At 39.7% G+C, this 14,824-nt stretch overlaps 1 protein-coding gene across 2 annotated transcripts; it reads left to right on the top strand.

Annotated features, from left to right (window-relative positions):
- The first annotated feature begins 224 nt into the window (after positions 1–224).
- SLC38A2 (solute carrier family 38 member 2) lies at positions 225–13,916 on the top strand. Of its 2 annotated transcripts, XM_003941466.4 has the most exons (16): positions 225–498; positions 1,612–1,812; positions 2,142–2,223; positions 2,372–2,487; positions 5,636–5,709; positions 5,818–5,910; positions 6,041–6,122; positions 7,965–8,047; positions 8,443–8,501; positions 8,587–8,754; positions 9,166–9,245; positions 9,339–9,439; positions 10,009–10,133; positions 10,820–10,964; positions 11,077–11,174; positions 12,260–13,916. In XM_003941466.4, exons 2-16 carry the CDS (start codon positions 1,697–1,699, stop codon positions 12,356–12,358), a joined length of 1,521 nt encoding a protein of 506 aa, XP_003941515.1. In that variant the 5' UTR covers positions 225–498; positions 1,612–1,696; the 3' UTR covers positions 12,359–13,916. The 2 variants fall into 2 exon arrangements, with proteins under 2 accessions (XP_003941515.1, XP_074259278.1); XM_074403177.1 differs by lacking the exons at positions 225–498; positions 2,372–2,487 and having other exon boundaries at positions 1,722–1,812.
- The last annotated feature ends 908 nt before the right edge of the window (positions 13,917–14,824 follow it).

Below are 14,824 nucleotides of genomic sequence, written 5' to 3'. Positions count from 1 at the left end.
AGCCTTGGGGGCGCCCACAGGCGGGGCTGGGCCGCCTGCGCGGGCCGCAGAGGGAGGGGCAGGGAGGCGGGGCCTCGGGCGGGGCGGGGCCTCGGGCGGGGCGGGCCGGGGGCGGGACCCAGGTGGTGTTGATACACAAAGAGAAGGCGCCCGGGCGGCCGCGGCCCCGCCCACTGACGCGTCCCGCGGGTGCCGCTATAATCCGCCGTTCGCAGGGCTGCTCCAGAGCCGCGCGTCGCCGACGCCCCGGAGCGCCTTTCCCATACTGCCAGCAGCAGCCCGACCACGCGTTCCCCTACGCTAGCGCCTTTCCTTTGACACGGCGGACGCCGGAGGATTGGGGCGGCAATTTGCCACTTCCTTTTTTATTAAAATTATTTTTCCTGCCTGTTGTTGGATTTGGGGAAATTTTTCGTTTTTTTATGATTTGTATTTGAGAAAAACTCACTGAAGACGTTTGCGTGAGGTTTCCGGGGTTCGAGAGCAGAGACCACCGAGGTAACGCGTGCGGGCGAGTAGTCTGGGTAGGGCGCCGGGCCCGGGCGGCAGTGGGGGAGGGGATCCCGGGAGGGGCCGCGCGGGAAGGCGGCCGCGGGGGCCGTTTCCTTTCGAGGCGGGCGTTTTCGGTTGGCCTGGCCAGCCTTCCATCCTGGCCCGCCACGCGGGGGTCGCGCCGGCGACGTGGGCAGGAGAGAGGGCGCTGGGCGGGGTCCGCGTGCCTGCCCGGTGCGTAGCCGCATCTTCCCGTTAGGGGGAGGGGAGCCAGCCCGGCCCGCGCGGCTCTGCTGCGGCAAGTCTTGTGACTGATTTGCATTCAATAAAAAAATTAAGTCCGGGGAACTGGGAATCTGGGGGCGGCGCTGGTGGGCTTGGGCTTTTATTATAGGAGAGGCCAAGATGAGGGAAGACGAGTTGGCAACATTTGACAATCGACGATCGATATTGCATCAGTTTCCTTTCCTGACATAGGAGGGGCCGGGCGAAGCACTCGCGGGCCAGCTGCCTGTAGACGGGTGTGCTTGAGGGCACTGGCGCGCGTGTGTAAACAAACCCTCCGCTCCCGGGGCCCGGGCGTTCGCCCCCCTCGAGAGAGGAGGAGTAGTGTCGGTCCTCTCCGCCTCTTTGGGGGAAGGCTGTCTGCCGCAGAGGCAGTCCCTGTGTGGGGGCTCCGGGCAGTAAAGAATAGATTAAGCAGCACTGCTGTTCCAAATGCTAGAAACGGGAAGCCTAGGTTACTTGCACAAGAGCCCGGGTCGGGGCCGGATGTGTACCCTGCGTGCCTGTGCACTTCTGGTGCGGCTGGGAAAAAGCAAAACAGCCCCCCTCGCCCCCTCCACTCCGACTCGGGACAATAGACAGGGTGAAATTCTGAAATCCGCCGGAGTAGGGGGCCTCGGCGGGCGCGGCGCGGCGGTGGGATCATCTTTGTTCTTCGCGACTCAGCCGTCTGTACTTTTCCGCCCGTCGGCGCGCCCCCGCCCCTCGCGCGCGGCTGGTACTTTTCCACTCGCCTGGCCGGGGATGAATCAGCCGAGCTGCGCCGCCCGGCGGCGTCACGTGACCACGGCGGGCGGGCGCTGCGGTCCTGACGCGCCGCCTCTACCTTCGCAGGCCGACTCGCGGGCCGGTGCACCCACCGCCAAGGACAAAAGGAGCCCCGCGCCGTCGCTGCACCCGATTCCTGCCAGTGCTCGGCATGAAGAAGGCCGAAATGGGAAGGTTCAATATTTCCCCGGATGAAGACAGCAGCAGCTACAGTTCCAACAGCGACTTCAATTACTCCTACCCCGCTAAGCAAGCTGCTCTGAAAAGGTGGGAGAAGTTGTAGCACTTTTGAAAAAACGGCTAGCATGGGTTGGGTTCGGGGAGTTAACCCAGGGCTCTGCTTCCATTGCTTTAATTTGCTATATAGCATTTAGAGGAGATGCCTAATCACTGAAAGAGTAACCGATTATCTTGTTGAAATGACAAGATAGCTCTTGGAAAGTCAACTCTTGGTTAATATTTATACGTTTAAGTAAAGGTGTTGTAACGACTATGCTGGTGGTGGAGGGTATTTTATATTAACACAATCTTGTGTGTAATGGTAGATATTTCAATCCAGTTTACAATTATATGTTTTTTGTTTGTTTATTTTGCAGCCATTATGCAGATGTAGATCCTGAAAACCAGAACTTTTTACTTGAATCGAATTTGGGGAAGAAGAAGTATGAAACAGACTTTGTAAGTTAAAAGTAATAGTTTGTCTGTCAGTGGCTTTGTGGAGTAAAAGAATAGTTTTACTTTTAGAATTCAAATCTAACTTGCCCAAAGCTGGTTTTCTCCATTTAATTATTGTTATATGTTTGGTTATCGTTTTCCCTCTATGTAGCATCCAGGTACTACTTCCTTTGGAATGTCAGTATTTAATCTGAGCAATGCGATTGTGGGCAGTGGAATCCTTGGGCTTTCTTATGCCATGGCTAATACTGGAATTGCTCTTTTTATGTAAGTATGTGTAAGTAGTGAGTCTGCCATGCAGGGCAGTTACTATGATAAAACATATTTTGGCTCCAGAAACTGAATTTACAGTTGCGGTAGCTGATCGAAAGTTACTTGCTTAAAGTTAAAAGTATGACAAACTCCCAAAATCTCTTTATTCTGCTACTACATACTGCACAATATCAAGAAAGCCAACTAGAAAAAAATAGGGCAGTCCTTAAAACTGACAAATTAAGCCAGAAGTCTTCTAAGTCAGTGGGAATAGTTAAAACTGTAACAGATGGTATATACTGAAAAAGAACTATGGTTAAATCCAGGGTATCAGGGTAGCTATAAATTTTGTTCTGGCAAATCAGAAGCTGAAAATCCTAATAAGCTCCAAATCAATTTGGTAAATCGACACAGTTCTTAAGGATCTGTTGCTCCTTACAAGAATAAGGAAAAGAAAGTTCTTCTAAACATAAAAGGTGTGGTGGTATTTACCCAGCCTGGAATGTGTTTGTTTTAAGACGAGTGAGTCATGATTTTCTGAACCCTGGAAAGCAATTCATACATGTTTTTTTAATGTTTGCTTTTTTCAGAGCTGTTCGATTGCCACATGCTGTGGCAAAAAATGAATATTTTAATAAATACTTGTTTTTAAATGTTTTCCCACAATTGCCCAGTTAGACTTAATTACTCCTGTGCTTTCCAACATAAATACCTGGATAGACTCTTGGAGGTACAGAAGACTTCAGAGCAGTGGTTCTTAACTATTTTTGGGTCACCGACTCTGGGAGAATATGATGGAAAAATGTGGATATTTCCAGGGAAAAAGCACAAAGCAAAAATACATACAATCTTGAGTGTGTATTTTTCAGTGATGGTTGTGTCATAGCCCTTAAGTTTACCTGTGGACCCCTGGCTAAGGCAATTTCTGTAGAGGGTTGTGTAACTTAATACCTTCATTGTACAGATAAGGAAAGCATATGTATGTAGCATGGAATTGTCCCTTTGTGACAGATGTGTTTTACTTAGCTGACTGGTGCCTTCTACTCAAGTTATTTTCTCCAGCCCGATAGAATGTTCATGAAAAGAAAAGCAGACCTTTGCAAAGCTCTGCTTTGTGAAATTCCACACGGAGGTTAAGCCTGGCTTTTTGAGTACTAGGCGCTAGGATTCACTGCGGCTTGCTTCATTAGGATGAGGCTTTTTGAGAACTCTTACTAAGGTGAAGGACCAGCGATTTACGTAGAAACCTACAATCTCAAAGAGTTTTTAGTGGAGAACCTGAATAGCATCACTGTTGAATATTTGAAATCCTTGTTAGCACTTGGTATAAAAACTGGAGGCAGTTTTAGAATGCAGCCAGTGTAGTTATAGTAAGAATTTAAATGAGATTAAATGACACCTCTGTTTCATAAGTGAAGGTCAAATTCTGATATATTACCCTTGAACTCTTGGAATTATACTTTAGTAGGTACTTATGTAATTGATTTACCATTTTACTAAATGGCTAATATCAAGATTGCTGAAGTACGTTTTTATTCATCAGTATTTACTTTACATTTAGAGGTATAGAGGTAAATGGGCCAAAAACCACATGGCTGCCATGGTCCACTTCCACAGCTAGCTAACCTTTTCAAGGAGAAACAAGCTTGAGGTTGAAAGTGATCTCAAAGGTTATAAAGTCTATCCCTTGTCATTTGAATTTGGTTTGTTTTTAATTAAACCAACTTTTTTTCTCCAGTTAGAATTGAGGCTGATAGTGTCACCTCAGACTGACTAGGCCTTGTAAGACTTCTGGCATTTAAAATGGTAGTATAAAACCGCTTCCTCTGTTTAACTAATAGACATCAGTTTCTTTGTCAGCACCTGAAATGGTACTGCACGCAAATTGTTCATACAGAATAAAAAAACATGCAGCTCTTCTCCTTTGCAGGGTTTTCCGTGAGTTTCCCTGTTCTGTTTTGGTTTTTTAATTTCTTTAAAAAATTGGTCTCCATCTCTTGGCTTTCCTAGGTGGAAGGAAAGTAAGCTGGAATGAGAGAGAACCCCAGATCTAAAGGAAAAATAGGTGACATTAGGGTCCCTTTGGTCACTCTGTGTTACCATATTTTTTTTTTCTCTTGCTCAATCCAAGTGAAAGGGTCAAGGGAGGAAAGGCTTAGACAGTCAGGCTAATGGCCTTCTTGTTCCAGCATAGACACTGTTTTTAACTGTGACAATACTGCGCCTGTATTCCTCTCCATGGGGTATAGTGTAGTATATCATCACAATGGTTAGTTCTCTGATTTGTGCCCAGTTGTTAGTAAAGCTTGTAGTGCTTTACTCTTAAAATGTTAGTATCGTGATAGTATCATTTCCCCCTTACCATTCTTTCCCTTTTTTAAGAAAAAAAGACAGTATTTCATGTTGTCCTCCAGGCTGAGTGCAGTGGCAAACTCCTGGGCTCAAGTGATCCCCCTACCTCAGCCTGAGTTGCTGGGACTATAGGTACACACCACCAGAGCTGGCTTTTTTTTTTTTTTTTTCCTTTGGTAGAGATGGGATTTCCCTATTATGTTATCCAGGCTGGTCTTGAACTCCTGACCTCAAGCACTCATCCTGCCCCAGCCTCCCAGAGTGCTGGGATTACAGCCATGAGCCACTGCACCTGGCCTCTCATTGCTGTTTTTATCTATACGATCCATGTGGTCTTAAAACCTTTCCTGAACCTGTCTCAGTTGAATTTCAGAAGAACCTGTGGGCTGGGTTTGGTGGCGGATATTACTAATATTTTACAGATAAAGGGAACTTGAAATGCAGAAAGGTGGCAAGCATACAGCTCATAACTGTGGTGCCAGAATCAAAATACAAGTTTTAAAACTCCACCACTTGGAAGTTGAGTTTTCCAGTGTCTCATGCTATGTTTGGCTCTGTAGATAGATAGACATCCTTGTTCCTAACTTACAGTGTAGAACTATCACCTGAGATATGATGCAAGTTTTTACTGCTAGGCGAGAGCCAATGTTGACTATTCCAGTTAGCAGGAGAGGAAATGCCAGTTCTTTGAGGCATTTTGACACAAATAGGATGAGTTTCACACATAATATTATTTAAACAACCAGAAAGAGTTGTCTTTAAATATAGCTGTGCTTGCTTATAACCCTGTGCCTTTTCTTTCTCTCATCAGAATTCTCTTGACAGTTGTGTCAATATTTTCCCTGTATTCTGTTCATCTCCTTTTGAAGACTGCCAATGAAGGAGGTATAATAATAGCATTCTTGATTGTTCTAAAACAATGTATATCTATCATGATTTTCTTTTCTCTTTTAAAATCCTTGGCTTCATGCTTATGTGTTCTTCAAATTGTAGGATCTTTATTATATGAACAATTGGGATATAAGGCATTTGGATTAGTTGGAAAGCTTGCAGCATCTGGATCAATTACAATACAGAACATTGGAGGTAAGAATTTTTCAAAAAATGATTTGGGTAGACTTTATGCTCATTGTGTAGCACAGAGTGGTGACACATGCGTTTTAGTATCACGTGCCACATTTTGCACTTGTAATAGTATAATTTTGTTTTCCTCCAGCTATGTCAAGCTACCTCTTCATAGTGAAATATGAGTTACCTTTGGTGATCAAGGCATTAATGAACATTGAAGATACAACTGGGTAGGTGCTAAGTAAGGTTACTCATAAAAAAACACTTATAGTCAAAAGTGGTTAGATACATTTTTATCAAAGTTGGATACAAAATGATTATTAATTATCCATAATCTTTCTGTTGAAACTGACCAAGAAGGCCCCCCATCCCTGTAGGATGATTTGAACTTTGGAGAATTAAAGGCCAAAAGATAGTAGCTAGCCCTACAGTTTTGAGTATCTTAATTTCTATTTTTTTTTTTTTTTTTTTTTTTTTTTTGAGACGGAGTTTCGCTCGTTACCCAGGCTGGAGTGCAATGGCGCGATCTCGGCTCACCGCAACCTCCGCCTCCTGGGTTCAGGCAATTCTCCTACCTCAGCCTCCTGAGTAGCTGGGATTACAGGCACGTGCCACCATGCCCAGCTAATGTTTTGTATTTTTAGTAGAGACGGGGTTTCACCATGTTGACCAGGATGGTCTTGATCTCTTGACCTCGTGATCCACCCGCCTCAGCCTCCCAAAGTGCTGGGATTACAGGCTTGAGCCACCGCGCCCGGCTGAGTATCTTAATTTCTAAAATAGGCTTTTATAAGTTTGAAATTCTTAAGACTTAATCTGTTCAGTGCAGTGCTATATAGGTTGGACATCCGTAATCTGAAATCCAAAACTTTTTGAGTGCCAACATGATGCTACAAGTGGAAAATCACACCTGATTTTGTGATAGATGTGCAAAATTATTTAAAATAGTGTATAAAATCACCTTTAGGCCATGGGTTTAAGAAGGCGTATAGAAAACATAAGTTTGTGTTTGGACTTAAGTCCCATCTCCCAAGCTATCTCAAATACGTATATGCAGATACTCCAAAGTCCAAAACACTTCTGGTTCCAAGCGTTTTAGATAAGGGATACTCAACGTGTGCTAGAAAATGTGTGGCCATGCTATGGAAACCATTTTCTTTTACCACAGGTATTCATCCCAGTTAACTCATGGGTTTTCATGTAAAGTAAACATGGGAAGGAATAATTTACTTCCTACCCTATGTGCAGCTCATTACATCAAAATAGAGAAGTGCTGTTATCTCTGATAAAACTTTAGAAATTTAAGTTGATCTTTATTAGTTTTTTGCAGAGTACGTACTGCTGAAGTGAATGGAATAGAATTCATGAGGCAATTGGGATTTGAAAATAGTGATTTAAAAGAGAGTGCAATTCATGATTTACCTACAAAGGAAAAAAAAAAGGCTTAGGGGATATACATAATGTTTCCTATAAGTTTAAAAAGGACATTTTTTTGGCTATCTTTGGAGTTAAAGGTGGGTCAGGATGTCACACCATACTCTGATAACCTGGAATAAGTCCCAGTTCGTGGGATTGAGTTTTATAATTTTTGGTGCGGGAGCACAGTTTGCCTATGCATTTTATGAGAATACTTTCTTTGGAAAAAAACTTGTTAATTTTTTTTGTTTCTAGCATTAGAAATTACATGCTAAAGCTGTACCAAAGTTGGTGTACAATTTTTCTTAAAGTGCTTAAAGATAAGATTACTGGCTTAACAAAGCAGCTTTGTTCCCTGCATTAGTATCAAGTCTTTAATAAGCATTTTGTGTTATGAATCAGCTGGCAGCCTTCCCAGAGCAAGTAGTGGGACAAAAGTTACACTGTTTTATACCCCACTTCTAACCTGACTGAATATTCATCTAGCACACAAAGCTAAAAAGTTATTCCTATCTTGAACAAGGGAAACTTTCTAAACATGTCTTTTTTTGTGTTTGTTTTCATGGTATTTCTATAAAATGGGCCCTGTTAGAAGATGTGTATATTATTCTGAGTACATTTGTGACTGGTTTTGACCTTGTTTCTGTTTTCTTTAGATTGTGGTATCTGAACGGTGACTATTTGGTTCTGTTGGTGTCATTGGTGCTCATTCTTCCTTTGTCGCTGCTTAGAAATTTAGGTGAGCAAACTCATCTCTAAAGAAAATTTAAATGAGCCTCTCACCAGTAGTTGGGCTTTCTGTTAATAGAAATTAATCAGAATGAAAAAGCCCTAAAAGGATATATTTGGGAGTTATAGCATGCAAGATTGAGGAGCCAAAATATTTCATTGACAACATATGTTGTGCTTTGTAAGAAATAATGCAAATACTAGATTTTATTAGCTTGGGCCATGACAAACATATTTAAGTAATTCTATATTTTAGTATCATAAGAATTAAAAATTTAGTACTGTCTCTATGTTTTAGTGCCTAAAGTCTTTGCAGCAGAATTGAGTCATTCAGTGGAAAAAGTACTTTTGATCTAAATCAGCTTCATTAAACTAATACTGATTCCTGCCAACCCTCCCTTACAGGATATTTGGGATATACCAGTGGCCTTTCCTTGTTGTGTATGGTGTTCTTTCTAATTGTGGTGAGTATGATTTGTCTTTAGAAAATATTTTTTATAAGCCTTGTCATGTCACTTGTTTAACAAATGCAAAATAATATATTTTCAGGTCATTTGCAAGAAATTTCAGATTCCGTGTCCTGTGGAAGCTGCCTTGATAATTAATGAAACAATAAACACCTCCTTAACACAGCCAACAGCTCTTGTACCTGATTTGTTACATAACGTGACTGAAAATGACTCTTGCAGACCTCACTATTTTATTTTTAACTCACAGGTAACTAACTAAATATGCTTATTTCCTCAAATGAAGAGTTTAGGGAAGAAAAGAGGCAAGCTATTCAGTGGAAATTTAAAAAATAACTCCCAGGGTAAAGGGAGGAGGATAGTAGGTACTTTTTAGAAAACATGTGATTAGCTAATTATTGAGGACTGCGAAGTAAGTTTAGGTTCACATCTTAAAATAGACTGCGAAATGAGATAATCATATGGTGCTAATAATTGACACATTAAGAAGTGAGAATATTGATCATACTTCATGATCAATATTAGAAGAACGGAAGCTAATTATGCAAAGGAAACTTTTAGGCTTTGATTCTAAGACTGTTTACATAAAACATATGCTGCAGAAATGTGACAGCATGAGTTTGTTACATCAGATTAAGTAGATGTTTATGTTTTGTTTCAGACTGTCTATGCTGTGCCAATTCTGACCTTTTCATTTGTCTGTCATCCTGCTGTTCTTCCCATCTATGAAGAACTGAAAGAGTGAGTACTTACATAAATTTGTTGAGAGGTATTAAACAACTGCTGTTAACTGCTGCTGAAATACATATTTGAATTTTCTTTTGAATTATATAGCCGCAGCCGTAGAAGAATGATGAATGTGTCCAAGATTTCATTTTTTGCTATGTTTCTCATGTATCTGCTTGCTGCCCTCTTTGGATACCTGACATTTTACGGTAAATAGTGCCTCCTTTACCAAAAAATAAAATAAAATCCACTAACTGAAATGAAACTGCTAGTTTTCTATGTATACTTCCATCACTTTAAAAATAGTCTGTTTTTATGTATTTCATATTTGATGAGAAATGAAATTTAGAGCTTAGAATTATCTGTAGTGTATTTAATCAGTAATTTCTAGAATCCAGGTTTGAAAACATCGTTAATCATTTGATGGCATGTTTGTATGATATGCCAGCCTCTGAGTTCATCTTGCCTGTCTCTTTTCCCCTCACCTTCAGACTGTATAACACACACACAAATTATAAGCCAAGCCAAGAGATTTAGCAGTTTAATAACTCCTGTTGTTTGTAATGGGAATCATGTGGCTAAATCTCTTTGTAGTATATTTAGAAAAATTTTCCTTCAATGTTATTTAATTGCATTAACCATAATTCAAAACTAATCTTATTAGCCTCTTAGTTCATAGTCGTTTTTTGAGTAGCTAAATAACTGATGCTGTTAAATTTTCTACTTATTTGCCAATGAAAACAGCCACTCAAAAGTTTTTTTTGGTGTTTCCCTGTAGAACATGTTGAGTCGGAATTGCTTCATACCTACTCTACTATCGTGGGAACTGATATTCTTCTTCTCATTGTTCGTCTGGCTGTGCTAATGGCTGTGACCCTGACAGTACCAGTAGTTATTTTCCCGGTAAGTAATTACTTGCTCTGCTTTCAGTAGGAATGAGTTTTGAGGTTTTTTTTTTTTTTGAGACGGAGTTTCGCTCTTGTTACCCCAGGCTGGAGTGCAATGGCGTGATCTCGGCTCACCGCAACCTCTGCCTCCTGGGTTCAGGCAATTCTCCTGCCTCAGCCTCCTGAGTAGCTGGGATTACAGGCACGAGCCACCATGCCCAGCTAATTTTTTGTATTTCTAGTAGAGACGGGGTTTCACCATGTTGACCAGGATGGTCTCAATCTCTTCACCTTGTGAGCCACCCGCCTCTGCCTCCCAAAGTGCTGGGATTATAGGCTTGAGCCACCGCACCCGGCCTGGAATGAGTTTTTAAACATACGGATATTTGTGGGATTTTTATCTTCTGGGAGAAGGGAAACACCAGTAGAACAATACTAAGTTGGTGGTGGTTTTGAAGGGGCTTTATGAAAATACAGTGTATATTTTTAGAATATCCTGGGGACATTTTTTTCAGCATAAGATATAAAATAATCTTCTAAGTGTTCAGAAAACAGCAGAGAAAGGCACAGTTTTATTTGGAAATAGTTACTGTTTTAGGTAGATTCCTTGTTACTTGGGCATTCTTTTCATTCACTGAAGCTGGATTTTTAAATTTTATATTGCTGTTATTTTAAAAATATGTTTTACTTATTTTTTTGCAGATCCGGACTTCTGTAACTCACTTGTTGTGTGCATCAAAAGAGTTCAGTTGGTGGCGTCATAGTCTCATTACAGTGTCTATCTTGGCATTTACCAATTTACTTGTCATCTTTGTCCCGACTATTAGGGATATCTTTGGTTTTATTGGTAAGTTTTAGAAAGTATCAAAGTTGATTCAAACATCAGAGATTTTAAGATTTAAAGAATGAATGATGGGTGATTCTTTGAATCCTCAAGAAACATAAATGTTCTTTCACAGGTGCATCTGCTGCTGCTATGTTGGTTTTTATTCTTCCTTCTGCCTTCTATATCAAGTTGGTGAAGAAAGAATCTATGAAATCTGTACAAAAGATGGGGGTGAGTGAAAGATTATGACCATAAAAACTAATAACTTTTAATATCATAAATTTGCCAAACTGATAATTAATTTTATTCTCTAAGCTGTCATTTGTTGTGGTTTCACTTATAAGTTGCTAGTAAACATTTCTGTAACAGTATACTTCACAGATGGAAGATTGTGGAGGGAAAGGGAAAGATAGTTTGCCATCCAATAAATACTTAATTGCAATACAGTTACTAGATACTTTAGAGATAGGAATAGGGGTGGAAGACCAGTGTGATACTTAGCTTGCAACATTTGTTCAACTAGTTTTCACTGGACTGTCTACTGTGTGACAGGCACTTAAGTGGTCCTTGAGTATATAAAAGAAGGAAGGACTTCAGTTGAGACTGACCATCTTCAGAGCAAAGCTCTCCAGGAGACCATCTCTCCATAGTGTTTACTATTATGTACCTACTTTACAATTATGTACCTACTCTGTAATAACAGCTGGTGACAGAGTTTGATGTGCTAACCACAAATGATATGGTTCCTAGTACCAGAATCCTGGTGGTGGTATTTAGGAAAAAGACTGCTCTTTAGTCATTATTTTCCACTTTCATTCTGCTCTGATTAAAGTACTGGAATTGATTATAAACCAACAACTATCATCTTGTTTTACTCTAAATTACATAGTGGCAGTATTGAAGGGTTGGACTTAGGAATTAATCTACTCAGTTATCTCCTAGAAAGACCTCTGGCTTTGACTTTCGCTGCATTTTAGGATGATTTGGGTTTGATTTTTGTGGCTTTATTTTTGCTCTTAAAAAAATTGCAAAAAATCCAGTTCAGCTCTTTATGAAGTAGGTTTTTTAGCAAGAAAATTCCCTTTTCACTTGAGACAAAGGAATGAAAACTTAAAGTTCAGAGGCTTCAAAAGTACAGTAATTTTGTAGTGTAGATGACTTACTGATCAGTTACGAGTTTATATTTCGCAAGGTTAAATTTTTGTTCTATAAACATGACAGAGTAGATAAAGTTTAGTAATTAAAGCACATTTTAAAAAGTAGAAAAAAGTGTTTGGCATATATACTTGCTGATCAATTTTCTCTATTCATTGCAGGCTTTGTTCTTCCTGTTAAGTGGCGTACTGGTGATGACCGGAAGCATGTCCTTGATTATTTTGGATTGGGTACATAATGCACCTGGAGGTGGCCATTAACTGGCACCACTTAAACTCAAAACTCAGTCCATCTGATGCCAGTGTTGAGTAAACTCAACGACTATGAAATTTCACCTAATGTTTTCAGTTTCACTTCCTTTTGAAGTGCAGATTCCTCGCTGGTTCTTCTGAGTGCAGAATAAGTGAACTTTTTTGTTTTGTTTTGTTTTGTTTTAAGAAACTTATCTGTATGTTAGAAATGGATCTGGACAACAAAACCACGAGTCTCGGGTTAAGGGAAGTGACAATTTTATTCCATTCCAGAGAATGGACGAACTCTTAACTTTTATCAAGCCACATGCTTGGCTGTGTCATTGTTTAACTTGGATATTTTATGATTTTACTTGAATGTGCCTAATGGAACCATTAGATGTGAGAAACAATTATTCTTAATTTACAGCAAAGTATTGAATAACCATTGAGAAAAACACTATTATTTTTTGTACCAAAAATACTTAAAGACCTCAGAAGCACTCTTACTTTTAAGAAATCGCTTTTTTTGAATTTTATTCAGAAGCAGTTGTCAATAAATTCCGTAAAATAATTTCATTGTTATTTAAAAGTGAATATTAGTATAACGAAATGATTGGCCTTTTTGTAGGCATAATAAGCCAAATACTTTTTTACCCAAAATAATTTTTAGAGAAAATAATGTAATGAAAAATTGTACCATGAACTAGGAGCATAGTTTTTTCCATTTAAATGTCACCGTTAACTTAAAAGATAATTGATTGATTATCTTTATACCAAATCAGATGAACTCTGTTCATCACTTTTCTTCTCTGTCCCTGAACAATTTGGTTCATTCAGACTGAAATGTTTATGTCTTCAACTTATTAGAATGGAAGATAATGCAGATATTTCTGTGGGAAATAAAATAACTAATTTTGAGGTACCAAATAGTGCAATTGGGTAAAACAGGGTTTATTCAGTTGCATCTGTCTCCAGTGTTGTATTGACAGCTCTGGGTCTTTTTGGGCCAGCCCTTTTTTGACATTGCTTCCAGCAGTGGAAAATGGGCATTTGATGGCAATAGGCCAAAATTATTATGTCCAGAGAGTACACTTTTTCAAAATGCTCACCTACTGGAAGTGTGAATTACTTGACAATGTGTGGCTTAGTTGTGTTCATGTTTTGTCTACATTAGAGGTCTAATCCACAGGTTATACCTGTGGTATGATATAAGTTCTCTTTGTGTAGGCCACTGGGTTTCTCATGCAGTAAGCTTTATAAAAACTCATTTGCACTGGACTGTCATCTCATTCTTGTACAACGTAGAATTATTTGTTTACATCTAACAAATGGTTAGCTAGGGAAAACAGTGCAAACTGAGTGTTAGTAGTTGTTTTGCTCTAACTGCATGTCAACCTTTCCATTTCAATCCTGGTTAGAAGTGAAAATATTACTTTAAAACTTGGCTTTAAGAGCACATTTATCATACATCACAGTGTATGGTGAATATATTATTAAATAACGTGGTACTTTGCTCATCAGCCATAATTTCTAAAATCTGATATACATAATTCCATGAAGTGGTTGAGGGAAGCAAATAATGGAATCGTCGATTGGTTATCTGGCTCTAAGGTTTTCCCTTGAAATAAAAATGTTGAGTTTGGGGCAAGGGCCAGAAATGTGGCAGACATGGTTTTTGTTACGCATTCTTGTATTACATGTGACTAAATTTACAAACAAGATACATGTGTAATTAAAACCCTTATGGATCTGGAAGACGTCTTGTAGTGCTACATTGGGTGAAACCATTGGTCATTTTTTTGTCTGTTTCTATGAAGAAATAATTGGGGACCATCTAGAAGTACAAAGGCAGTGGAAAGACAGATTCTGTAGCACTGCTTATATTTAATTGGGGTTTAGGCACTCCATTCAAATGCAGAACCTCGTCTGTAGTTCATACCAAGAATTAGAACATTTGCATGAGCTCTTGGAAGGAGTTGCTGACTTTGTATAACACCTGCCCAGGGAATACCAAGTAAAGAGTTGTTTCTACAGACTTTTTTTTTTGTTTGTTTTTGTTTTTGTTTTTTTTTTTTTTTTGGTATGGGAGAAGATACTGTCAACCAGGAAGAAGTGGAAAACAAAATTCTCAATAGCAAATTAATAAGGGGAAGCTCCTCCAATTCCCTGGCTATTTGAGGTTCAAAATCAACTGCCTAGGGAAAATTCCAATGCATGGTTCTCTTGGAGCTATCATGTCTGCCTTGAGGTTCCTAAACGGTGAATTCCCATTAATGAGCAGTCTTCAGTATTAAAACCACTGTCTTGTCACCTCATTTTGCATTACTGTCTTCCGTGGCTGTTTCAGTTATGACTAATGTTATTTATAGAACAACATTAATCCATTAAAGCTAACCTATTTTTCCAATATTTATGATAATCTATGTACATATATTCTCTGTCCATATGTATTTGTAAATAGGTTGTATATAATGTCAGGTTTGGGTCTTGGGT

Source organism: Saimiri boliviensis, chromosome 7 (genome assembly GCF_048565385.1).
Source record: "Saimiri boliviensis isolate mSaiBol1 chromosome 7, mSaiBol1.pri, whole genome shotgun sequence".
In the NCBI taxonomy this organism is placed as follows: Eukaryota; Metazoa; Chordata; class Mammalia; order Primates; family Cebidae; genus Saimiri; species Saimiri boliviensis.
Note: the sequence above shows the minus strand (reverse complement) of the source record. Positions and strands in the feature narration are given on the sequence as shown.